General features: G+C 37.9%; 2 protein-coding genes across 11 annotated transcripts in view; one reads left to right on the top strand and one right to left on the bottom strand.

Annotated features, from left to right (window-relative positions):
• Nucleotides 1-11,374, top strand: part of LOC105499733 (tubulin epsilon 1) — a 19,886-nt gene extending 8,512 nt beyond the window's left edge. For 2 of the 10 annotated variants that reach the window (XM_011772510.2, XM_011772507.2), the window contains 6 exons: nt 2,302-2,489; nt 2,699-2,874; nt 3,941-4,081; nt 6,214-6,354; nt 7,031-7,205; nt 7,530-8,437. In XM_011772510.2, coding sequence (XP_011770812.1) covers nt 2,302-2,489; nt 2,699-2,874; nt 3,941-4,081; nt 6,214-6,354; nt 7,031-7,205; nt 7,530-7,688 — 980 coding nt within the window. In that variant the 3' untranslated portion in view covers nt 7,689-8,437. Of the gene's footprint in view, nt 1-2,301; nt 2,490-2,636; nt 2,875-3,940; nt 4,082-6,213; nt 6,355-7,030; nt 7,206-7,529; nt 8,438-9,478; nt 10,052-11,102 lie in introns of those variants that run through there. The other 8 variants (XR_011623295.1, XR_011623294.1, XR_011623293.1 and 5 more) reach the window with 8 other exon arrangements.
• On the bottom strand, nt 9,473-25,734 carry CCN6 (cellular communication network factor 6). The gene is made up of 5 exons (XM_011772504.2): nt 24,922-25,734; nt 18,070-18,367; nt 14,328-14,570; nt 11,030-11,223; nt 9,473-9,754 (listed from the first exon to the last, which is right to left on the bottom strand). Exons 1-5 carry the CDS (start codon nt 25,021-25,023, stop codon nt 9,473-9,475), a joined length of 1,119 nt encoding a protein of 372 aa, XP_011770806.1. The 5' UTR covers nt 25,024-25,734.

Genomic DNA, 25,734 nt, shown 5'->3' with positions numbered 1-25,734 from the left:
AACCATGTCTTTAAAAGACCCTCATAATCATTCAGTTAAGAAACAAATTTGTCTTTGTACTAGTATAATTAACCTGCAAATTTGAGTTAGTTTTTTTAATTGATTTATAGTTCATTATATCTTTCTAAAAAATACCTTTATTACCCAGCATCTGAGAAGAACATACTTACAATTCACTTAAAATGGCAAAAATAAATATTACTAAAGGTTAAAAGTAAAGTGCTTTTTTCCCACGTCTAATCCCTACTCCCTGTCCTCACAGATGGTCAGGTTTGCGGGGTCTTTTTATGTCTGTTCTTTCAGATATATTCTATGCCTATCAAAGCATGTATGTATATTTTTACATAAACAAGATTATCCAATATATTCTATTCTATATACTATTATTCAATATATTCCACTTTATCTCTTCCTGAACATCTTTCCATATCAGCTGTCTGTCATAGAATCAATTATACAATTTAAAGTGAGTTTGTTATTGATGGGTGTTAAGTGTTTATGATATTTAGTTTTTACATCCCATCATCAGTGAAAGTGTGGGACAAATACTTCTGCATTTGTGCCACTATAGCTTTAGACAGTATTCCTAGGAAGAAGATAGGACCAAAGCATATGTACATTTAAAATTTTGGCTGATATTACCTATACACCTTCCTACAATATTGCACCAGTGCTTCTTACTGACAACAATGTGTATGAGTTTCTATTTCCCTACACTAGCACCAACACCGAGTATCATGAGACATAAATCTATTATATGCAAAAGTATATCTAGTTTTAATTAGAAAGGTTGAGCATCTTTACTTCTATTTGCAATTTGTATTTCTTTTATTATGAGTTAAATATTTCTATCCTTTGCCCATTTCATGGTGGCATTATTCATATTTTTTGTTGTTGATTTGTGGGAACTTTTTCTTAGAGAAACTTAGTCCTCCATCATATACATTGAAGGGTTTTTTTGTAAGTTTGTCCTGTTATTTTGTTTATGGGTTTTTTAAGTATATATAGAAGTTTTGTTTCTTTTTAATGAAATCAAAACTGTCTTTTCTGTAATGGCTCCGGTTTTTTAATGATGCTTAGAAAGTCCTTCTCATTAAAGATCACCCCAAGAATCTCCCTCACTTTGACTTAGTACTTTTAGCATCACAGCCTTTTAATATTTATCTGCATGGATTAGAACATTGGCTTTTAAACTTTGTTTTAACAGAATGGTATGAAATACATTTTATATATCACAGTGCAGCATACACACACGAAAAAATATATTAAGAAAACATTATTTACTCATACTACATCTGACATGTTATTTTCTACTGTTTCATTTAAGAAAAGAAAACAGTACTAATCTATTCATTAGTTTCATAGCCTGCTAATAGTTCAGAACCCAGTTTGAAAAACACTGGATTAGAGGATTCCAGTTTTAAGTTCTGAAAAATTTCTGAATTTATGTAAGTGTAACTTTATGTATCAGAAAAGTACCTTTAATGAGATTCCTAGAGTTTCTGCTTTTAAATAAGATGTGCTTCATATTTGAAAATTTTTGAAATTCGAGGTAGACATGCTTAATTGTAAACAATTTTAACTGTTTAAATTGCTTGATGACATGATAGTTTTCTTCATCATGAAGATTGTATACACACTACACTAAAGCTGTCAAGTTAGTTTTCTTAAGTTGCTTAATATCAAATGTAGACTGAACACTCTCTTAGTTGAAGTTTTTACTTGTGCATGTGCAGTTGGTTCTTGTGGCATTACATAGGTATAACTTAATTATGAAAAGGAGTAAAATATAGATAGCCCTCCCAAACTCACTGTCAGAGCCAGAGATGGAATTCAGGACTTCATTTCCTGAATGTTGCCTTCATTTCCTGCCAAAATTAGATTAGTTAATATATAATCACAGAAATAAGTTGAAAATTAGTTTTTCAAATATAAAATTCTGGCCAGTTGTGGTGGCCCATGCCTATAATTCCAGCACTTTGGGAGGCCAAGGCAGAAGCTTGCTTGAACCTAGGCATTCAAGACCAGCCTGGGCAACATAGGTAGACCCTGTCTCTACACAAATTAAAAAGTTAGCCAGGCCTGGTGGCACATGCCTGCGGTCCCAGATGCTTGGGAGGCTGAGGCAGGAGGATCGTTTGACCCTAGGAGATCAGGGCCACATTGAGCCGTGATTATGCTGCTGCACTGTGGCCTGGGAGACAGAGCAAGACCCTGTCTCAAAAAAAATAAAGTGTCAAATTCCTCACAATTATATTCTGAATCATTTATGCTAATTTTTTAAAATATTTTAATCCTCAGGAACAGGATCTGGACTTGGCACATTTCTTTTAAAGATGCTTGAAGACGAATTCCCAGAAGTATACAGATTTGTGACTTCCATTTATCCTTCTGGTGAGGATGATGTCATAACCTCACCTTATAATAGCATCTTGGCAATGAAGGAACTTAATGAGCATGCAGACTGTGTGTTGCCCATTGACAATCAAGTAAGAAATGACATTGGAACTTATGGATGAATGTTATGTATATTCAGTCTTGTATTATGTTTATGTGTTTATATTAAACATTCTCTTCACTTTTCAGCCTTCTTAGAGAAAAAATCAGTTTAAATTGTTTTTCTTTCTCTTTCCTAGTAGAATATCATCTATATCCACTCTTCTTAATAGCTTCTCTCCTGATGTTTTTCCCTCAAAAGTCTTTATTTGACATCATTAGCAAAATCGACCTCATGGTGAATTCTGGAAAGTTGGGTACAACTGTGAAGCCAAAGAGTCTGGTTACTTCAAGTTCTGGGGCTTTAAAAACGCGGCATAAGAAGCCCTTTGATGCAATGAATAACATTGTGGCAAATTTGCTGCTCAACCTAACGAGGTAATTCTATCCAGGGATAGTCGAAAAACTTTATTGTGCTTTTGGTGATATTTTGAATTTTTGTAGTATCATTTTTTAGTTATTCTAAATTGTAGAAGCTGCTTCTGTTTTTATTTTGTCTTCTATCTTCTTTTCTTGGAGTGATCAAGCATAATTTTAATTTCTATGACTCCAAAGCAGCATTTCCCCAAGTATATTCCATGGAATATTAATAGGTATCATATGATGTAAAAGATTTTGTGGTTGACACACTTGCGAAACACCTAGACAAAATTAAATATTTTTTAGCTGTGGAATGTCTTAATCATTTAAACCAACTAATCTGTACCTCCTCATTAGCTGGACCAAAAGATTTCTGTGGCTTTTTGGTATCAGAGATTGCTTTGACATTATTATATTCTAGATTATAGAATATATTAAGCAGATTCTTGAGGAATTTAGTTGTTTCTCAGTTCCTAATTATTGACCTATATGTGTTTAACTCAAATATAAAGTTTGTTTTAAATAGGATATTTTTGTATGTGTAATAAGCAACTGTAATAGTATATTGGTTACACTTCAGATAATCCAGAAACAGGAATTACTGTAGGGCCAGGCATGGTGGCTCATGCCTGTAATCTCACCACCTTGGGAGGCCAAGGCAGGTAGATTGCTTGAGCCCAGGAGCTGGAGATCAGCCTGGGGCACATGGTGAAATCCCATCTCTACAAAAAATAAAAAATTAGCCAGGCATGGTACTGTACACCTACTGTAGTCTCAGCTGCTCAGGAGGCTGAGCTGGGAGGCGGCGGTTGCAGTAAGCTGAGATCACACCACTACACTCCAGCCTGGGCAACCAGAGTGAGACCCTGTCTCCAAAAAAAAAAAAAAAAAATTTAGATGTTGTGTGTTATGTTTTATTTTATACATCATTGTTCTGATACTAAATTTCACTAATATGGAAGAAAAGCATGTGTTCTACACTGAAGAATTTGAGAAACTACCTGCTGAGTAAATCAAGCTACATTTAAAAGTGTATAATTTTAAAATTAAACATTTTCTCATCATTTTAATCTTAACTTTTTAGCTCTGCAAGATTTGAAGGATCCCTTAATATGGACCTTAATGAAATCAGCATGAATTTAGTTCCTTTTCCTCAACTTCATTATCTCGTGTCAAGCCTAACACCTCTGTATACACTTACAGATGTTAACATTCCTCCTAGAAGGTAAGGTGTAACTGTTTCAATTTTTTGAGGCTTCATATTACTTTAAAAAACATTTTTAAGAGAAAAAAGTTTGCAATAACTCTAGTTATTTAATTGTATCATCTTATCTGTGAGAAGTATATAAAATACAGTTGATGACAGCCATTTTTCCGTTAGATGAATGCATCTTTATTTAGAATTAATTGTTGAAAAATGTCAGTATTAAACTGTTTGAACTTTAATGATTAAATGTGTAGGCTTATGAAAAGTCCTTTGAAGTCTGACAAACACATTTGAATCCTAATTGTCACTAGCTACAGGACCTTGGGCAAGTGACTTAAACTTTCTTAGTTTTTCTCATCTGTAAAAATGAAATAGTACCTACCTCATATACTTACTGGGTAGATTAAATGAGTTTGTTTTAAAGCTACTATCACAGCCCAGTACCATAGAAGAATTTCAGATGTAACTTTGTATGTTTTCCAGAACACCTTGCTTTATAACTGTGTGTCATTGTTAAGCATAAAGATTACATCAGTATACTTAACAAAAAATGTAGTTTTGAAAGATACTTTTAGCATGTATACCGACGATGAGCTTGAGAAGTTCACAGTGGCATTCACAGTTGACTGAGGGCAAAAGTCCTGCCAAACTCTGTAAGGGGACAGTATGTAAATAAGAAAGGAAAAACTAAATTGGCTGAGTGCCATGGCTCACACCTGTAATCCCAACACTTTGAAAGGATGAAATGGGAGGATCACTTGAGCCCAGGAGTTCAAGACCAGCCAGGGCAACATAGTGAGACCCTATCTGCACTTGTAGTCCCAGCTACTCTGGAGACTGAAGTGGGAGGATCACTTGAACCCAGGAGTTTGAGGCTGCATTGAGCTATGATTTTGACCCTGCACTCCAGCCTGGGCAACAAAGCAAGACCCTGTCTCTAAAACAGATTGAAAATAATTTTTAAAAAGTTTTTAAAGAAAACTAAATTAAAGATTCCTTTTTATAATTAAAGTTTTGACAAGATAATTCTATACTTTAGGAATGTCGCAAGTGATATTGGTAAGTTTTCATCTAAGCCAACAGCAAATGACCACTTTGCCAACTGATAGGACTCCCTTTCTGCATGGGATGCTGGTGACCTTAACAAGCTAAGCATCATACCCAGTGTGTGCAACATGGTGATTATTAAATGTCCATTGGCATCAGCCTAGCATTGGAGTCTGTGTATTGTTACATAAAAACTTTGTCAGTCACCTTTATTTTCGTCTTTTATCTTTCAGTTAAAAGACTTAGGTTAAAAGTCTGCTTTTAGGAGCACTACTATGGAGTTTCATCTTTTTTTTTTTTTTTTTTTTTTTTTTTTTTTGAGACGGAGTCTCGCTCTGTCGCCCAGGCTGGAGTGCAGTGGCCTGATCTCAGCTCACTGCAAGCTCCGCCTCCCGGGTTCACGCCATTCTCCCGCCTCAGCCTCCCGAGTAGCTGGGACTACAGGCGCCCGCCACCTCGCCCGGCTAAGTTTTTGTATTTTTAGTAGAGACGGGGTTTCACCGTGTTAGCCAGGATGGTCTCGATCTCCTGACCTTGTGATCCGCCCGTCTCGGCCTCCCAAAGTGCTGGGATTACAGGCTTGAGCCACCGCGCCCGGCTGGAGTTTCATCTTTTATAGGAGAGCTTCACATTGTCCTTTGATAATTTCCTCCTGTTAACTAATTTACGATATAATATACTTTACAAAGTAATAGTCTTAATGTTACAGGCTTTTAATTAGTTTTAGTAGTTTGGATACTATGAAATAAATAAGGTATACTGAACTAAGTAATAATGATACAAATTTCAAAAATCAGTACTACATAGAGTTCAGTAGTACTACAGTCAACATTTTGTAGCTACCTGAAATCACCAATATACTGCAGAAGCTTTTTCCTCCCAGAAAAAGAAAATATTACATGATTTCTTCTCTTTTCATATCATCAAGATTGCTTCAAGAAAATTATAGTCATTTAATATTTGTAGAATACATGTAATCTAATATTTTGTTAGTGTAATGTTTAGTGTGGTGCATTTACTGATAGGGGACTGTCTTCATTTTAGTTATACCTAGAGGAAAGCAGTAGTATTTTGTATAAACAATGACACTTTCACTGTTGCAGATTGGATCAGATGTTTTCAGATGCCTTTAGTAAAGACCACCAGCTGCTTCGGGCAGACCCCAAACACAGTCTTTACCTTGCCTGTGCGCTCATGGTTAGAGGAAATGTACACATTTCAGATGTTCGTAGAAATATTGAAAGGTTTGGTTTCTATTTTTAAAGATAATTTGTGTGTGCTGCTTGGGACAGTGTGGCATAGTAGTTAGTTAACAGCCGCCCTTCAAATTCTAACAATGCCACTTACTAAAGTGTGACCTTGAACAAACTACTTAGTCTCTTTGTGCCTTGTTTTCTTCAAGTGTAAAATAAGGATAATAATAGTACATAGTTTTTATTTAGGAGTATTAAATGATATATGACATGTTTTATGAAAGTGTTCAGAAAATCATAGCTATACTATTTTTATTACCAGTACCACCACTACTACTACTACTACTACTACTACTTCTGATTTTTGTGTTACTATTTCATTCTATTTATAAGAAAACTAGTCTGTTGAATTACAAAGTAAGGAAAATGATAGTACCTTCATTTGTTTATATCCCTAGATTTCTCCTCTTGAGGAATGAGTTTCTAGCTTCTTGAATCACCATCACAGCCAACTTAATGTTCCCCTACAAAATGTCTCTTAGTTCACTGTCCGACTGTACCATGTTATTGCCAGTGGTAAAACATAGATAATTTAGCATCTAAACTAAGCAATTAGAATGGTACCATCCATAATGTTCTGGTTTAACTAATATGAGCACTGCCATAATATGGCAGACATTTTTAGTAACTTAGTTCTTACCTTTGAGATTTTTTTTTTGAATCTCAGATTAAAACCATCTCTACAATTTGTCTCCTGGAATCAAGAAGGCTGGAAGACCAGCCTGTGTTCCATACCTCCTGTGGGCCATTCTCATTCTTTATTAGCTTTAGCAAATAACACATGTGTGAAGCCCACCTTCATGGAACTGAAGGAGAGATTCATGAGGCTCTACAAGAAAAAGGTAATTATCGTACAGCTTTGTAACTGTATGTGTTTATTTTGGCTATTTAAGATGTATTCTTAAAAATTACACTATTACAAATCAGAGGTGATCTTTTCTATATGTGTTGTACTGATTATAACTGAAGAGGAGAGGCTTGCTCATACTACTTTTACTCTAAATGAGAACATTCATGAGTTTATGGGATTCATTCAATTTGACACAAGTTCTCTTTCAAGTGTAGAGCTGAACTCTAATTTTAATAAGGAATATTTACCTTTTAGGATAGTCATATGTATTAAAGTTCCTGAAGTGGTAAACGTTACCTAATTTTTTAATTTATAGGCTCACCTTCATCACTATCTACAAGTTGAAGGGATGGAAGAAAGCTGTTTCACAGAAGCTGTGTCATCTTTATCAGCACTCATACAGGAATATAACCAACTGGATGCCACAAAAAACATGCCTGTGCAAGATTTACCCAGACTAAGCATAGCTATGTAAAAAAGAAACCCTCAAAAATACTTTCTTAATTTCACATTGTTTTTTCTGACCTTTCTGTTTCAATATTTTTGTAATTTGGAAACCAGTTTTTTCATATTAGGAAATATTTTTGTCTAAAAGAGTGATTTCTGTTTAATCACAATTTGTTAGTAATACCAATGTGTGAAATTAATGAAATCTTAGTACCTTAACTTCAAACATTTCTCTTCAGAAAATTCCCTTTTCTAAAATTGAGAGAACAGAGTTCTTGAATATTTTGCTGTATTTATAGCCTCATATTTAGGCATTTATGCACTGATAATCATATCTTCAATTAAAATCTTGTATAGATATATTTGTATAATTATTTATAATTTATATTTTGATATTCTATTTAAGTTATCCTGATTCTTTAAACGTAGATCCTGGGAGTAGAAGAACACAGTATAAATATTTCCGTGTAATATCCACTAAATTTTCAGGCATAGGTTTTATTACAACTGTTAAGGAGGTTTTGCTGCTTCTTTAGATAACAATTTGCTCAAAAGAATCCTAATTTGTACACTTAACATGTATTTGTATTAAACTTTTTAAATAATTGCTTTCTTATCAAACCAATTGATTTTATAATAAATGTCCATGTTTTTCAACAGTACTACTTGTTATTGTTCTGCATGTCATTTATACAAATGAACAGAATGTTACTAAGCTTGATACCTTCCAAACTTTGCAATAAATGGCTGTAATTGTTCCAGTTACTATAATCTTCAGTTCTAGCCTTAACATTAATTTATTTTTAATAGCAATTTATATTTCAGATCCACAGGTTAATTTTAAGTTTTATTATTTATATTTCTTTCCTTTGCAATGTAATGATACGGTTCTTGGTCTTTGTCTTGGAAATTTAATTTTTTATAATATTCAATATAAAAAATTTTAGATTGCAGTTGTTAACAGTGGCCAGAAAAGTTGCATTTTCTCCTCTCCAAAAGAAACTGATGTTAAAGATCAGGCAATGAAAAGTCTAAATATATTTACAGCTTAATCTTATTACTGTTCAAGAATTAATCTAGAATTTCACTTGCCCTATAATGATTTATCAACTAATGGGCACCCAGGCTACATTGTCAAATATAGATTAAATTTTTTAAATTTAGTATGCTTTTTTTCCCCCCAAAGGAGTCTTGCTCCTCCGTGCCAGTGCAGTGGTGCAATCTCAGCTCACTGCAACCTCCACCACCTGGGTTCAAGCAATTCTTCTGCCTCAGCCTCCCCAGTAGTTGGGATTACAGGCACACGCCACCACACTCAGCTAATTTTTGAATTTTTACATTACAGACAGGGTTTTACCTTGTTGACCAGGCTGGTCTCAAACTCCTGACCTCAAATGATCTGTCCACCTCGGCCTCCCGAAGTGCTGGGATTACAGGCATGAGCCACTGTGCCCAGAGTAAAATTTAGTATGCTTTTTATACATCTTTAGCAAGTATTCCAGATTGTTTTGTAAAATATTTTATTGTAAATTGCATATTTTTTCATATACAAAATGCTTAGATGGTATCAAATGTCTGCATATTATATAATTATAGGATATGTTTTAGAAATTAGTTCAATTTTTAACTTTTTCAAATTTTATGTATATTTTTAGGATATCTTTTTTTAAAAGCTTCTAATGCCTTAAATGTAGTGATCTAAGAACAGGCATTCATACTGTTTTAAACAAAGCAGATTTGCCACCATTTTATACTCACTAATTTTTTTATTATATGATAGGGTTGACTAACTTTTCCCCCATTTGCTTTGTTTTACAGAATCTTGAGCTCAGAAAATATATCTCCAGGTTCTCTGCAGTTTCTCTGACATACACAAGATGTAATCCACAGCATCTTCCATTTAAATGACCCCTCATTTGGGCAATCGAATTGAATAGTAATCATTTTAGACTTATTAGGGATACAGCATCTCTTATCCAAGCATATTCCACAAAAAGTGGGTTTGTAACTCTGAGTACTTGAGCATCCAGAAAAGACAAATTTTTCAGCTTTGGAGAGTTGGAAAGTAGGTTGGCATGTTTTTCCTTTGGGGATCTGAAAAGATACATAAAATGAAGTCATTCTTTAAATTTGATTACAATAGTTTAGAAAAACAACATGTAGAATATTTTATAGTACAAACAATTATTTGGAGGCATTAATAAAAGTTGTTATGTAGTGATTTCCAGCACTCTCTTCTCTACCCTTAAGATCCCCTTCTCATCAGAGGTCTGTCCTAACTGTCCTCTCTGTTCTTCCTCCATCATATTATAGCACCTATTCCTCAATGTTTTTTGCTATCTGTTCTTTACTCAATTTTACAATAAATAGAAATTTCTGTTTTGTTTAATATCAAGGGCCATGTCTTATTAAATATTTATCTAAGACTTAGCAAAGTCCATAACACAGCCCAGACAGTTTTCAGTGGATGGGTAGATGAATACTTACCCTAATCTTTCTTTAAAACTGAATTGTCAGCCGGACACAGTGGCTCACGCCTGGAATCCCAGCACTTTGGGAGGCCGAGGCAGGCAGATCACGAGGTCAGGAGATTGAGACCATCCTGGCTAACATGGTGAAACCCCGTCTCTACTAAAAATACAAAAAATTAGCCGGGCGAGGTGGCAGGTGCCTGTAGTCCCAGCTACTCGGGAGGCTGAGGCAGGAGAATAGCATGAACCCAGGAGACGCAGCTTACAGTGAGCTGAGATCACGCCACTGCACTCCAGCCTGGGCAACAGAGCAAGGCTCCGTCTCACAAAAAAAATAAAAAATAAAAATAAAAAAACGGAGTTGTCAACTTGCTAATATGATAGAGAATAACTTTGGGGTGAGAGGATTGTGTAGCATTTCTAAAAATTATCCTTTTTGAGACAGACTTCCTGCCTCGTTCAAGAAGTAAGACCAGCTCTAGTTATACCAAACAATCTTAGGGTAAATATTTTATTGTAGTGTTTTAGCAAGTTTACTATGTAAGCATAGAGCATTTTGGAAATGGTGTGGCTTCCTTCCAAGTTAGTGATATATAACTAAGATCAGGACTTCTCTAATGTTCATAGTATCTGTTTTCATAATTATAGTGTAGCAACCAAAATCTTTTATTCATTAACATAGAAAAGACAAGTTAGAATCTGCTCTGGTTGGTAAAATTTTCCCCACAACGTGCAGTTATTACCTGTTTTCCTCTGAAATAGTTTGACTTTAAGCATTATAATGAGATGGTTTTATTTTTCTAAGAACTAAACACCATCCCTCCCTCCAAAACACACACATGCTTACTTTTCAGGAATCTCTTAATATGGAATTAAGTTAAACATATTTAAACTTTACCTTTATTGTCTTTAATATATTGCTGTCACAAGGCTGAATGTAACACAGTCTTTTCTCTTTTCTCATTTCACAGTTGCTGTTTTCATTGGTCACCCTATTAGATATTCCCATCCCACATGTTCTGGAGCAGGGAGTCCACTTTGTTGCTTGCACGAGACATTTTTTTTTCCAAATAAGTGGGAGATTTCTATAAGCTAAAACGGAGAAAAGTACATATGTATACATATAAATGTACTTGTATAAATAGATAATTTTTAACCATGTTTAAGCTAATGTTTAAGAAATCTGAATATTTTTGTATAATATAACTCAGAATAAAAGAAGCTGATGGTCTAATTTATCATTCTATCTCCCTCTTTCCCAACCCCAGAATTAACTTTCAATCAAGTATTACAGTCCAACCTCTTAGGAGGAATAAAAATACTTTATCTTTGAAAAACTGAGAAGATTTACTCATTTGCATTTTTCTGCTTTGCCTGTCCTCTGAATCCTAAGCCTAAGCTTATGTTCCTGTTGAGTTGTCTTTTCCCTGGTTCTTGCCTGATCATTTCTAACAGACGTTGAAACAAAAATTAGAGAATTTGAGATATTGATCAGAACAGTGTGATCTTAATGTTAACTTTCATAATATGTTAAAATCTAAAATACAAAAATTATATTTGAGAATGAGACTATCAGCGAGACCAGATTTCTTCCACTTGTTTTAATCTAGTCTTTTAGAAAACTGTCTAATTAACTAATGCTATACTGAACTAAACTAATAGTTTATATACAAAGTTATTGCAAGTGTATAATTTCATTCATTCAACTTAATTGTCACACTCCCTATGTTCTTAGGCCCAAAGCACTCTCCAATTGGGTAGGATTTCAAATTACTTATGAAAAAACAGAATGGATGGATCAATAGATGGGTCAGTGAGTGAGTAGATAGAGACCCTCCAATGTCTGCTGCTAAAGGGAAATAGAAGGGGAAGAAAGAATATAAGAGGGTATAATAATGCTCCCATTTCCATGTAAGGTCACTGGGAGCTGCTTGTTATAAATGAATCAAGCCCTTGGCTCATTTTAAGCAAACTACATATTGACTTACTGTCTCAAGGCATTTCCTTAAGGTTAATGTGCATCTTGAAATGAATGCTTTGGGAGTACGGTTGTGATTTGAGTCTGCACAGCAAAATTCTGGCTATATTACTTCAAAAAAATCAATTTAAAACTTGAAAAAGACCCAGAAAAAAAAAAAAAGGCCTTCTTCATAGGAAATAGTCTCTTTAAAGTATGTGCTCTATTTTAACTGATACTATGACACTGCTTTCAGTGTTATTACAGTAAAGTCTCTTGCAATTGCACGTAGAACTGAGGAGAGGAAGCAGAAACGTGAAGATACCTGGAAGGTAGACAACAGTTTAAAGACCTCTGAAATAGTTTGCAGGAAGCAGATTAGAAGCTTGGCACACATCTGCAATAAATAAACGCAGGTTAGATTACCGTGTTACCAGTAATCCTACTTGTTAAACCAAGAGCTGTAGTTCAGGAATTTACCATTCATTAAAAAGCAAGAAAACTAGAAGAGATTTTTTTTAAACAAAGCTTAGTGTTTGGTGAGCATTGAAGAAAGCATGAGGGCATTATGTCATTGCATGCTTCATACTGACCTAGCAAAAGCTAGATTCCAACCATAGACTACAAATTACTGTCACAAATGTATCTTAAAGTATGTGTTTTTGTCATTATGGTTCATTTTAAAAGCCAAATTCCTGTGTGGGCCATAAATATAATTTCACAGTTAAGCAAAGAAGAGACATTAGACTGAACATGTACTTCATTTGAAACACATCTAGCTCTAAATCGCAAATACTAGAGAACACTCAAAGCGCTAACTACCAAGACTGACTATCTGATGCCTTTCCCAACCAAGGTCAAAGTGAATCCACTGAACTGCTCTAACTTCTAAAATGAGACCAACTTGAACTTGATCCAAAGGACTCCACTCGTGGAAAACTGCTCTAAGGTAGTCTTTCCAGGGAAGTTTATGCATGGGTTCTAAGAGCCTTATATTGAATCACTAAAATCCAACGCAGAAAACTAACTGTTCTGTACATTTTGAAAAAAAATAATAAGGATAGGGCTTATAATTTCAGAGGTTTTAGAGCATTAACAGTGTCATGTTGTCAACTGAACATGTCTAGTAAATGCAAATTCACCACAACCTGGTAAACTTTTTTTCCAATTAACTGACAAAACTGGAGTTGCTGAGGATGTTCCTTTTATAGAGTTAGTTTTTAAATATCTAAAACTCATTTCCCTGCTTATGGTTGCCTTTATTAAATATCCACTTAATAAAAATGAACTTATGAGTTGTTAACATATACAAGTATTCTGCATTTGCATGGCACCTCTCACTAAGCTCTAAACTTTAAGAAAAAGCCATTCTTGATTTCTGGTTGAGAACACAGAGGTGTGAACAAGAACCAGACTTCAATGTTACCCCTTCCGAGTCCTTCCTCTTCTATATTTGCTGGTGGTTTTAAAACTCCTGTTCCCAAAATATGCTGATGCTTAAATAAAATGCTAACTTAGAGCAGACCAGGATACAAGGTTTATGAATATACTTAAGCTGTTTGCAAATGGTCAGGTATACAAGATGAGTAATGAAGAATCACACTTCAGTTTTCTGAGTACATAGATACATGGGTAACCTACTTAAAAATGCCTCTGTGTGTATGTGTGTGTGTTTACAGACAGAGAGATTAGCAATTGAACTTCAATTTCAGAGTGAATGAACGGACTTCCTATGAGATTTCTATTTTTAGAAATAATATTTACAAGTTCAAAATATGTGTCAGTTTTTATTTTTCAGCAGTAGCCTCTCATTTCTGCCTGTATCACATAGAAATGTTGCCTTTTAAAATTTGGGGAAGTGGATGGTCAAACTTCTTGCCCATAATAGAACAATACAAATAAGTTATTCCAGGGTACCTGTGAACAATATTTGGTCAATTTTCCTGAGAAGAGTTTGGGAATAAGCAGAGGTGTAAGATTTTAGAAGAGCTTCCTGACCTAGTAGATCTTTTAAAAATGTTTTTAAATGTTTTACCAGAAAATTCTAAAACATTATAACATTTCCTTTTCAAAAGTTTATCCCGGTCTGAGGCAAAGATTGAGTAAAATGATACACTCAAACTATATCTCACTCTGACCACCAATCAGTAAGTACTTACTGAGTACCTATGGTACATAAAAGGAACATGAAGGAATACCACCAAGGTCATACATGAAAAATAACTCTACTTATGAGCACCTGGCATTGTTTTGTAGCTTGTTGAAAGCTGCTGTAGTAATGGTTCCAGGCCACAGTTTGACTGATCAGACTTCTTTCCACCTTTAGCTCCAGAGCAGTGACCGTCAGCCAGCTTTGGTATAAACAGAGGCGTGCATCCAATGGCGCCACTCACACAGAGGCAGCTAAACAAGGGGTTGGGCTGAAACACTTGGCCGTTGTGATAATGTACCTGGTTGAACTCGCATCCAACAGCTACAAGGTCTGAAAAGAGAAAAGAGCAAAATTGTCAAAGAAGCCATAACCTGTGACAGTGTAGACCTCCAATTATAAACCTAAGAAGAAATGGATTATCTCCTGTATGAAGTATAGCTCTCAACCTCTTAGGTTCCATTTGGAACCTCCTTCATGGGACATCTGTAGAACGGTTTCTAAAGTGAGGCATTTTCATTATATTGTAGGCTATACACCCCACATGGTCACTTCCAGAATTAAGACCAAGTAAATATCCTGTAAAATCACCATAAGAATAGCAGTTGATAATAAATCTGAGATAGGCTGATGCCTAGTGAGACAGGTTTTCCCAGACATCCAACAATAGGCTAGGATATATTCTTAGGAAGACAGGACAAGTGAATGTCTGAAGAAACTATACTTTAGTTAACTACAGAACTGCAAGGTACTGATGGTTTTTGTTAAGAGATTGTAGGAGAGTTTCACTTCCTCTGAGGGGTATTCTTGACCTTCTGGATAGGCTCTTCCCCAGGTGCGGTCCTCTAATCCCTTGGCAGTACCTGAGACACTTTTAGGGGATCTGCAAGGTCAAAACTCTTTTCCAAATACTAAGATGTGGCTGGCCTTTTTCACTGTGTTAGTATTTGCACTGGTGTACAAAAGCAACTGTAGCTAAAACTGAACTGCTGGTGCCTTGGCATGAATCAAACTGTAGAAGTAATCTTGTATTTTCCTTGCCAGGTACTTATACTTTAAAAGGGGGAGGAGTTTTACCTAAGAATGTCCTTGATGGCACAGTAAAAAGTATTAATTTTATTAAATCTTAATCATCAAGCACTGGTGTCTTTAATATTCTATGTAACAAAATAGGAAATATACATAGAATATTACAGTGCAATAGCTGTCTTGAAACTTCAGCAAATGACTGTCTCAGGGAAACTTAAGGAACCATGTCATTGGTAAAGTTGTGAGCTGAGCTAACCACTTTTTTTAGTGGGAATTTTACTTGAAGAAATGACTGATGATAAACTGGTTATTCAGACTTTCGTATTTTGGAAACCTTTTTCTTTGAAAATGAGCAAACTGAGCCTGCCACTTCAAGGAAAACAACTGTGACAGCATTTTTTGTCAATGCGAGAATTCGAGATTTCAAGGAAAAATTCAAATTTTGGAAAACTTGTATCCATCACTGAAATCTTTATATTTATCCAATATGTAGACTTTTCTGGTGAGGATGACATTAATGTGATTTTTTTAGATGTTACATAATTAAGTGTATCAATATTTTGAACATCTCTACAACACAGTAAACATATTTTCCAAATGAACAATGCGTAGAATGGCAAAATTATGCATGAGTAAAAGATCTATTCCAAATGGGTCTTGGACAGACCAATGCATTTTAATGTCACAGAGTTGAAAGTTCATTGATGTGGTTTCAGATTCCATGATGCAGCTAATTTTTAAGACACTATCACTTGTCAAGTTTTAACATATCAATAAACATAAAAGTGTATTCACAATTATCTGAAAAGCCTGTTAAAATATTCCCCCCTTTTCAAATTACATATCTGTGTGATGCCAGATTTTCTTCACATATTTCAACCAGAAAAACACATAGTAACAAATTGAAAGAAGCAGCAGATGTGTGACTCTAGCTATCTTCTATTGAGCTAGACACTAGAGAGATTTTCAAAACATGTAAAACAATGACACTCTTTTACTGAATTTTTCTTTGGAAAATAAGTTATATGTTTTTTCATAAAAACATTATTCTTATTAATCTGCAATGGGTTTATTCTTTTTAAATGAATTAATAAATATTTCTAAATTTCTAATCCATCAAATATCAATGGATAAAACCCACATAAAAACTCTTTAGGTCCTCATTAATTTCTTAGAGTATAAAGGGGTAATTTTTAGACTATAAGGGGTCATTTCTAAATGACTAAACTAAAAGGGGTCATTTCTAAGACTATAAAGGGGTCCTCAGATCAAAGTTTTTACAATGTTGCTCTTGATCAGGGATCATCAAGTTTTCTGCAAAGAGCCAAATAGAAAATATCTTAGCCTTTGCAAGCCAGAGAGTGTTTAGTGAAAACTACTGACTCTGCCATTGAAAAGCAGCCGTAGACTCTACGTTAATGTGCCATGTTCCAATAAAGCATTATTTACAAAAACAGGCTGTGGGCTAGATTTGACTCTCAGGTCATAGTTTGGGGCCCTAGTTACAGATCATCCCCATTCCTATCCTCGTGGCTATGCTCTGTTAAAAGTCTCATCACATTTTGTGTGAAATTACTTATGGAAAGGTCTGACACCTTAATATTTGATTTTCTGAGGCCAAGGCCTGTATCTCTTGTTTTCCCTGTCATGTCCTCAGTTGCTGGCCACAGTGCTTGGTTGTGTAGTGGATGGTCACTAAGGGGTTAATGAAATAACCTGCCCAGCTTGGGAAAAATGGGTGTCCTGAATGCCACATTGTTTGATAGGTCATGTTTTCCTTATAGGATTCCAATAAATAACATTTTTGAGAGCCTACTGAATACCAGATGTTGTGCTAGGTGTTTTATGTCATTATTTTATTTGATCCGCCCAGCAACTCTATAAGCTAGGAAGTACATATTATGTAACTGAGGCACAGAGAAAATAAACAACTTGATCAAGTGTATTCAGTGAGCAAAGCAGTCAGGACTTGAACCTAGATCCCACATTTTTAACCATACAATACAGTGCTGGCAGGGGCATTCGGCTATCAAGCTTGAGCACTCTACACATTCAGCGTGACTCCAAAGATAGACTCTCATTCGGTGGCTCTTAACCAAACTTCTGATCGTAATTTGCCTTCCTGCTTAGATTTTTCTGCAGACGGACTAAACTGCCCAGGTGATATGAGTATTTCTCTTTCCTTAGAAATTTTATTTTTTTATCCTAAATAATTTGGCATCCTGAATTAGTGTCAATGTTTAGATGGTCTGAATCCATCTCCAGAGCTTAGTCACACAAGGCTGAGGGTCAGATTGTGGTTTCGGGTGACCTCACCTTTTTTTTACAACTCTGCTGAAGTAAAAGGCACAGCAACTCAATCATTAGTTGGCAAAGCTGAGGTTAAAGTTGTATCTCTGAATACTGGGTATACATTCTAATATTTTTAAGCAGATTATTTTTTGTTACAGAAAAGGCTGAAGTTGGATTGTTTTTGACAGTATTAACAAAAGCTGTCATTTTGTAGCACTTTAAGAGGTCAGACTCTAGATAATTCCTTTTATTTTCTATCATTAAAAGCAATTACCTGAGAAGAACTGCAAGATCACCTCAATGCAATGAAAATAATGGGTTTCTGAATGTGTGTAAGCATCTGCTAATTTCATGTAGTATCCAATACAATGGAGCCAGTCCCACTGGTGCATGAAAACTAAACCCACTTCATATTTAGCCAAACTAAGCTGATCACTCGAAGCTAACAATTGCAGGAAAGAAATCTGTCTAGACTCAATCTTTTCCAGCAGGTCCAGAAGAAGACACTTACATGCACACACTCCAGTCTCGTACCTAGGCCTGTCTACTGAGTAGTCACAATACAGCCCTTTGTGTGGGTCACAGAGGTCAGCTTCATTGCAGATTTCCCCTGGTTGCTTGGCACAGATTTTACAGCATCCACAGCCGTCTCTCACCAGGCTCACTCCAGGAGGGCAATGGGGCTTCTGATGAGGGCATTTGCAGGGCCAGTGACAAAACTGTTTACGCTGACGTGCATCTGACACTTCTCCAGGCCTTCCTTCGGGTGTTGTATCTAACGGTCCAGTGCCCTGTGCCCTGCAGCAGAACTTCATTTGATATTAAAGGTGATGTTAGAAATAGCTTCTCTATGTAATAGTATAATAGGAATAGAAGATTTCCCACAAACAAGTAGTATACAGTGTGGTGAGTTATAATCATTATAACACCTATCAGCATTTGACACAATTACTCTCCTTAAACTATTCTTCACTCAGCCTCCCAGACTCTTAGAGGCTCTTATTCCACTTATTCCACTCTTATTCCTCCTTTCTCATTGACTGCTCCTTCTCACTCTCCTTTGCCAGTTTCTTCTCATCCTCTTAATCTATAAACCTCAGAGCCCCATGGATAAGGCCTCTAAAGTATCTTCCCTCACTAATATCTCTTATCTCCAACTCATACCCCTCTTCTGAACTCAAACTGCCTACTTAACATCTCCACTTCGATGTTTAATAGGCATAGCAAATTTAATATGACCAAAAACAAGCCCCCAAGCTTCCCCCAATCTGTTCTTCCACACACTTCCCCATTTGAGCAAATGCCAATATATTTCCAAAATACCTTGATATTAGATCATGCTTGACTCTTCTCTTTAACATTTTACATCTAATTCCATCAATAAATGCTGTTTATTACACCTTTAAAAATACCCACACTAATCATTTATTGATGCCCTCTCTGTTACCATCGTAATCCAAGTCACCATTTTTCCCTTGGATGATTACAATAGCCTCCTGAATGTTCGCCTTGCTTGCTCCTTTGTCCACTTGACATCCAGAACGATTCTTTTAAAATAAGCCAGGTCATATCACTCTTTGCTCATATGGAGTGAATTCCTCATGGCCTCCCATTTCAATGTAAAATTCAAAGTGCCGCCATGGCCCTGAATCATGTGGTCCCCCTCCCCATATTACTTTGCCCACTGCCACTCACCCGCTTTGTGCCTCCACACCAGCCACACCAGCATCCTTGTTCTCTGACTCCAAGCACATTCTGCCCCTAGATATCTTCATGGCTCACTCTTTTATTGTCTTCAGGTCTGTGCTCAAATTTCTCAGTGAGGCCCTCTTTGACCACTTTTTGTGAAAGAGCACCCTATCCCAGTCCTTTTGCCATAGAGTTTCCCACCTTTCTTATTACCTACACATTTCAGTTGTTTACTTTCTGATACCTGCACCAAGAATGTAAGCATCTTGAAAGCAAGGTCTTTGCCTAATGTCTGTCTTGACGACTGCAATCTTTATAAATCACTTTACGTGGTTATTTCAATCAACCTTCATAGCAACAGTGTGCAGTGGTGATTATACCATGCAATAGGCAGATAATGGTCCCCTCAAAGATGTCCATGTCCTGATCCCTGGAGCCCGTGCATATATATTACCTAAAACAATGAAGGGGAGTTTGCATATGTGATCAATTTAAGAATCTTGAGGTTATCACTCTTGATTATCCAGGTGGGCTCAAGGTAATCACAAGTACATTGGGTCCACCGGTGAAGGAGTCAGGCCTGTCAGAGAAGATGCGATGGCAGAAGCAGAGGTAGGAGCGATGCCGTTGCTGAAAGGGGTCATGGTCCAAGGAAGCCAGACAGCCTTTAAAAGCCGGAACAGGCAAAGAATGGATTCTCCCCTGCTGCCTCCAGAAGGGCAGCAGTCCTGCCAACACTTGATTTTAGCCCTGTAAGACCCACTTTTGGACACCAGATGTCCAGAACTGTAAATAATCTTGTGGCTTTAAGCCATTCAATTTGGTGATTTCTTACAGCAGCAATAGTATACTCCATTTTATCAGTGAGGACCCTGAGACTCAAATTATTTAAGTTGTCCTATGTGACAGATCAAGAGGTAGAAGAGCAATTTATATCAGGCAGGCAGTTTCCAGAGCCTAAGCTCTCAACACTTACCCTCCTTCCTTTCCTAGTCCAACTCCTACTGCAACCCAGCTTTGATACTGAGCAAATCACTGAATCTCTGCATCTGTTTCTCCAGGCTAGACCTCATCCCTTAAGCTTACAACTTATTCGTTGCTACTGGACATATGTACGTTGAGGTTCTACAACTAGCCTCCCCCTGACAAACTGCTCCTCAACTAGCAGTTCCCATTTTAGTGAATGGCATCACCATTCACTCAGGACCCCTAGTCAGGAAGCTGAAAACCATCTGGATTTCTTCCTCTCCCTCATCCTTCACACCTGAAAGTGTCTGACCTACAGGAAAGGTGAAAGCACTTATGCACAGCATTCAGGTCCCTCCTCGTGTCTTGCAGTTCTTGTATGCATTAGGTTCCAGAAAGTTAAAGTGCCTGCAGTTCCCTGCATATGTGATGCTGTTCCTCCTGCCTGGAACATTCTGCTGAGACCCTGCTCCTTCTTCATCTAGTTATCCTTCAAGGTTCTGTTTCAGTATCATCTTTTCCAGAAAGGTTCCTGTAACTTCCCTGCCTTGCACAATTTTAAACTGAAATTACCCAAGTAAGTGCCTATCTCTTCCACTAACCATAAAGTCACCCAACCTCAGGTGCTTGTGGTTTGTTTGTGAGTATACCACCAGCACTTAGCACAGTGCCTGCCAATTCACTTATGTAAATAACTCTTAATGTTTATTTGATGGAACTGGGGGCTGTTGAATTGATTCCTAGATCTAAGTCAATTTGCACCTCAAAAACTCTACATTTAGAAGTATCTGTATGAAATTCCACCTAATATTAAACACTCAGCCTTTTTTCCTACCGCTGGTAAAACACGTATGCCCCAGTAAAGAGTAACATTTCAGCTGCCATTCAAAAGTTGCATGCACAACGTGAGAATGGGTTTTGATGGGGAGGATAGGACACTGCTGGGCTTCTGGACAAGGAACAGGGGAAAAGGAAACACCAAAGTGGAGAAGGGAGTAGAAATAGTAAAGCTAGAATACTAAAAAATGTTTAAACTTAAAAAATTTTGCCTACTTCTCAATTTTGCACATGTTCAGCTATAGCCACCAGTGATTCAGGATGCCAGGTTCCATGGCCTCTTTGCTGGTCTCACGTCCGTGAAATCTCTTCAGTCCCCCCTCTTGCCCCACCTCTCTAAGGCATTTGACTCTCCTCTACCTTGGATTTCATTACATCTGGTCCCCCCAATACACCCCTTACTTTTCAACGTACTTTCTCAGTCTCCTCCACAGGCTCCTGTTACCCTGAATTTGACTTAGATTTAGGCCTATTGGTGTTTCTTAGCTTCAATGTATTGCTTGCCTCACTCTACACACCGTCTCTTGGCAATCTCACCCACCCCCTTGCTTTCAGTTTTCATCCTATGCAAGTTTGAAATCTAAATTTCCAGCCTGGACTTCTCCACTGAGCCCTAGACCCACGAGCTAACTCCCTACTGGACGTCTCCGCCCAAATGTCCTCCAGGAAATACTCAAGTCCAAAAGTCATCATTTTTCACTCTTCAAAGTCTGGAGTCAGGAATCTGGATTCATCTATGTCGTCTTCCTCTCTCTCACCTCCTATGGCCATTCAGTGACCTATCTTATGTATTCTATTGTCCTTGCCTTCCCAGAACTAGACACTCTTCCCCATTTCACTGCTACTAAGTAAGCACTATCACTACGAGTTCCTGACTGGCCTTCCTCCCTCCAGAATGACTTTTCAAGTGTATCTACTACATTGCCGATGGAGTAATCTCTTTAAAGCACATGTCTGGTTATATTACTCCTCTCCTTAAAGCCCAATCAGGGGTTCCCCACAGTCTATACTGGGCAACCTAAACTTCTGGGCCAGGTATCCAAAGCCCTCCCCTGCCTACCTCTTGAGCTTTAGCTCTCACACACTCTCCTTCCATGCCTTGCCATTTGCTGGACTCCCTGGGTTGGTTTTCTCCTGCCTGCTTTTTCTCGTGTTCTTTCTAATGAAATGCGCACTCCCAAAACTGCCCCCCCGGATGCCTCTTTATCTCTCCAGTTTTTAAGCATTTCCAGATCATCTCTGAAGTCAAAAGGTAACACTGTTGACATCCAAGGATAAAGAGAAAATCATAACAGTAGACTGAGAAAAGCATTACATACAGAATTACATTAAATATGAGATCTGACTTCTTATCAAAAGACAGAGGGGGAGGAAGAGATGGAGAAGAAGATGCTCAAAGACAATGTTGAAAGGAAAAAAAAACCCAACCTGTCAACCCAGAATTATATGGCCAGTGAAACTATCTTTCAAAAATGAAGCTGACATAACCTGTAATCCCAGCACTTTGGGAGACTGAGGCAGGTGGATCACTTGAGGTGAGGAGTTCAAGACCAGCCTGGCCAACATGGCAAAACTCCATCTCTACTAAAAATACAAAAACTTATCCAGGTGTGGCGGCGTGCACCTGTAGTCCCAGCAACTCAGGAGGCTGAGACAGGAGAATTGCTTGAACCCAGGAGGCAGAGGTTGCAGTGAGCCGAGACGCACCACTGCACTCCAGCCTGGCCAACAGAGGGAGACTCCATCTCAAAATAAAGAAAGAAAATCGTAACAGTAGACTGAGGAAAGGGGGAAGCATTACATACAAAAGTACAATAAAATTGAGATCTGACTTCTCATCAAAAGAAGGAGGAAGAGGGAGAGAGAGAGAAGAACCAGATGCCCAGAGACAATGTTAAATGGTGGGGGGGGGGGAGAAATCCTGTCAACCCAGAATTATATAGCCAGTGAAACAATCTTTCAAAGATGAAGGTGAAATAAAAACCATTTCTGGGTAAACACAACCTAAGAGAAATTGTTGCTAGCAGATCTGCCTCACAAGAAATACTAAAGGAGGATCTTCAGTCGGCAGATCTTCTGTTATGATAATAACTTAGAAATACAGTAAGAAATGAAGACGCCTGGACATAGTCAATATGTGGGTAAATATAAAGAATCTTATATTTTTCTCTTTTCCTCAGACATATTTTGATTGTTTTCAACAGCAAAATTTCAAGACAATAAGCGGCACTAGAATGGTGCAATAGAAAGAATAAGCATTTTGGCAACAGATCCGAGCTTTGCGATAGCTCTGTGATCTTACAGAACTTCCCACCATTTGATCTCCTCTGTAATATGGGATTAATAATGCCGACCTTTAAAGTTGTTTTGATAATTAAGATTTATTATTATATAACCCCCGGCACCCTTGGGCCGGGCTCAGTGGCTAACACCTGTAAACCGAATATTTTGGGAGACCGAGACAGGCGGATCACTTGAGGTCAGGAGTTCAAGACCAGCTTGGCCAACATGGCAAACCCTATCTCTACTAAAAATACAAAAATCAGCCAGGTGTGGTGGTGCATGCCTGTAATCCCAGGTACTCAGGAGGCTGAGGCACAAGAATCACTTGAACCCAGGAGGTGGAGGTAGAGCCGAGACTGCGCCACTGCACTCCAGCCTGGGCAACAGAGTGAGGCTCTGTCTCTAAATAAATAAATGAAGCAGCCAGCACAGTATTTGGCATATAGCAGATATTCAGTAAATGCTAGGTATTATCAGATATTTTATGAATTTGTGAATTCATAAAAGCAAAGTTAAGCACAAAATAATCCATTCTTACCTCTCTGTGTGTAACACCTTTCTGTGTTTGTTGTTGTTTATTTTATACACATCTCTCTGTGTTGGAATACTTGCTGTCTAAGAACATGCAGCCGCTCTCAATCCACAATGACAGGCTTTTTCTCAAGAACAGTGGAATAGGAGACACACAGACAGGGGAGTGAGCCCCTCCACAGAACAGCAGCAATGACCTACACCACTGACATTCTTGCATGATTCTTTTGAAATCGTAAATATCTCTCTATATGGTATAACAACTTCCAATTCCTTGTTTTCTAAGATATATCTACTACTTATGGTCCCAATCAACTACTAACTCACAGACACGCCCATGTTTTCTAAATCACCAGATTTCAAAACTCTGTCCCCTGTCTACCGCGTAAATAAATCAACAATTAAGTCACCTAGTTTTCATCTTCTTATTTAAAAAGACTAAGGCAATGAATTGCTCATAGTAAGTTAAACTTCCCTTTGGTCTGTTGCTTGAAATATTTCCAAGCCTCCATAGACTGCTACCCTTTCAGGAAGTGAGAAACACATGGACTGAGAAAAGACAAAGTAAGAGAATGTTTTAAAAATGTAAATGTTTGTTCCAAAGTGCCCCTTTCAAACAAGGACAGGCTTAACTGGAAAAAGCCGCTGTCAAAATTCGTTTTTCCAGGGACTCTTTGCACATTTTGCAGACAGCAATGGAAAGTTGAGCCTCCGCCTGGAGCTGGCATGGAGAGACACTGTTTCCCACACTGTGCCAGGCCATGCCTTAGACTCTGCTACAAAAATATATAGGAAAGCGGGGGGCTGTTCAAACATAGCGAAAGGAGGCTTCAGTGCCATTACCTGAAAGGGAGAAATGTTTTACATTTCTTTCAGGAAGCCCATGAACTAACACAGAACTTTATTTGGAAAGAAAAATGGCTTCCTATTTCTTATGAAGTAGATGCACAAGCCATTGATCCTCCCTCTTCCCCATCTTCGTTTTGTTTAGCTTTGGCCTGAAGAACTGAGGATGGCTGTAGTCTCCGGAAGGGAAAAGTCGGGGGAGAGGACTTACCTGTGCCAGGTCAGCAAGCAGAAGAGTGGAGAAGAGGAGCCCCCGCATGTCGCTGGGACCGTGGAGCCACCCTGAGGGGTAGAGAAGTCGCCGCTTGTTCATTGCTCCGGCTACACAAAGCTCCCCTGTCTCCTCTGCAAACCCCAAGCTCCTCTGCACAAGAACACACACCCGCCACCTCCCACACTACCAACTCTCAGCCTGCACTTTTATTTTTAAGGATCCATTTTAATATCCTGTTTACTTTCATGGGACTCTTCTAATACCTGCCTTCGCTGTGAGCGTGTCACAGGTCAGGAGCGGGCGAGCACTTTCCTCCCGGGGCTCACGAGGGCAGGGCAAGTAGTGACTGTTCTCTAAGTGACTCTGCGACCTGCCCCCAACAACGGGTGGGGTCCCACGTCATTCCCTTCCTTGCCCTCAGCTTCTCCATCTGTGTTTGCCCTGCTCCGGGTCCTCTCTGGGCTGCCTCCTCCTCCCCCTTCATCCTCACGTACAGAGTGCACGCCTGGACCCCCACAGGACCCATCGCAGCCTAGCCCTGGCTTTGCCCCTCCATATTAATGGCAGGCTCTCGAGGGACCCTGACTCCCCTAGCTCAGATTCTCTCGGAGGCACCCACAGTGCCCTGGGCTCACCTTTATCCCAACACCTTTCTCATGCCAGGTGGACTCTGAGTGGAAAAAATATAGATGGAGCAGGGGGCAGACTCCTACAGTACCTGGCCTGAGAGACGCCTCTTTTTGCGGCCACAGTTCCGTGACAGATGACAATGAAGTCAACCTCCATTTTTCCGGGCCTAAAATAAAACAG

Source organism: Macaca nemestrina, chromosome 5 (genome assembly GCF_043159975.1).
Source record: "Macaca nemestrina isolate mMacNem1 chromosome 5, mMacNem.hap1, whole genome shotgun sequence".
Lineage (NCBI taxonomy): Eukaryota > Metazoa > Chordata > Mammalia > Primates > Cercopithecidae > Macaca > Macaca nemestrina.
This window is presented reverse-complemented; position numbering and strand designations above follow the sequence as displayed.

Coding starts and splice junctions, on each gene's coding strand:
- CCN6 (XM_011772504.2), bottom strand. CDS start 25,023: ATGAACAAGCGGCGACTTCTCTACCCCTCAGGGTGGCTCCACGGTCCC. Junction 14,571..18,069: donor CGAGACTGGAGTGTGTGCAT/GTAAGTGTCTTC, acceptor TTCTCTTTTCAG/ACCTTGTAGCTGTTGGATGC. Junction 11,224..14,327: donor AAGCTACAAAACAATGCCAG/GTGCTCATAAGT, acceptor TCTCCGTTTTAG/CTTATAGAAATCTCCCACTT.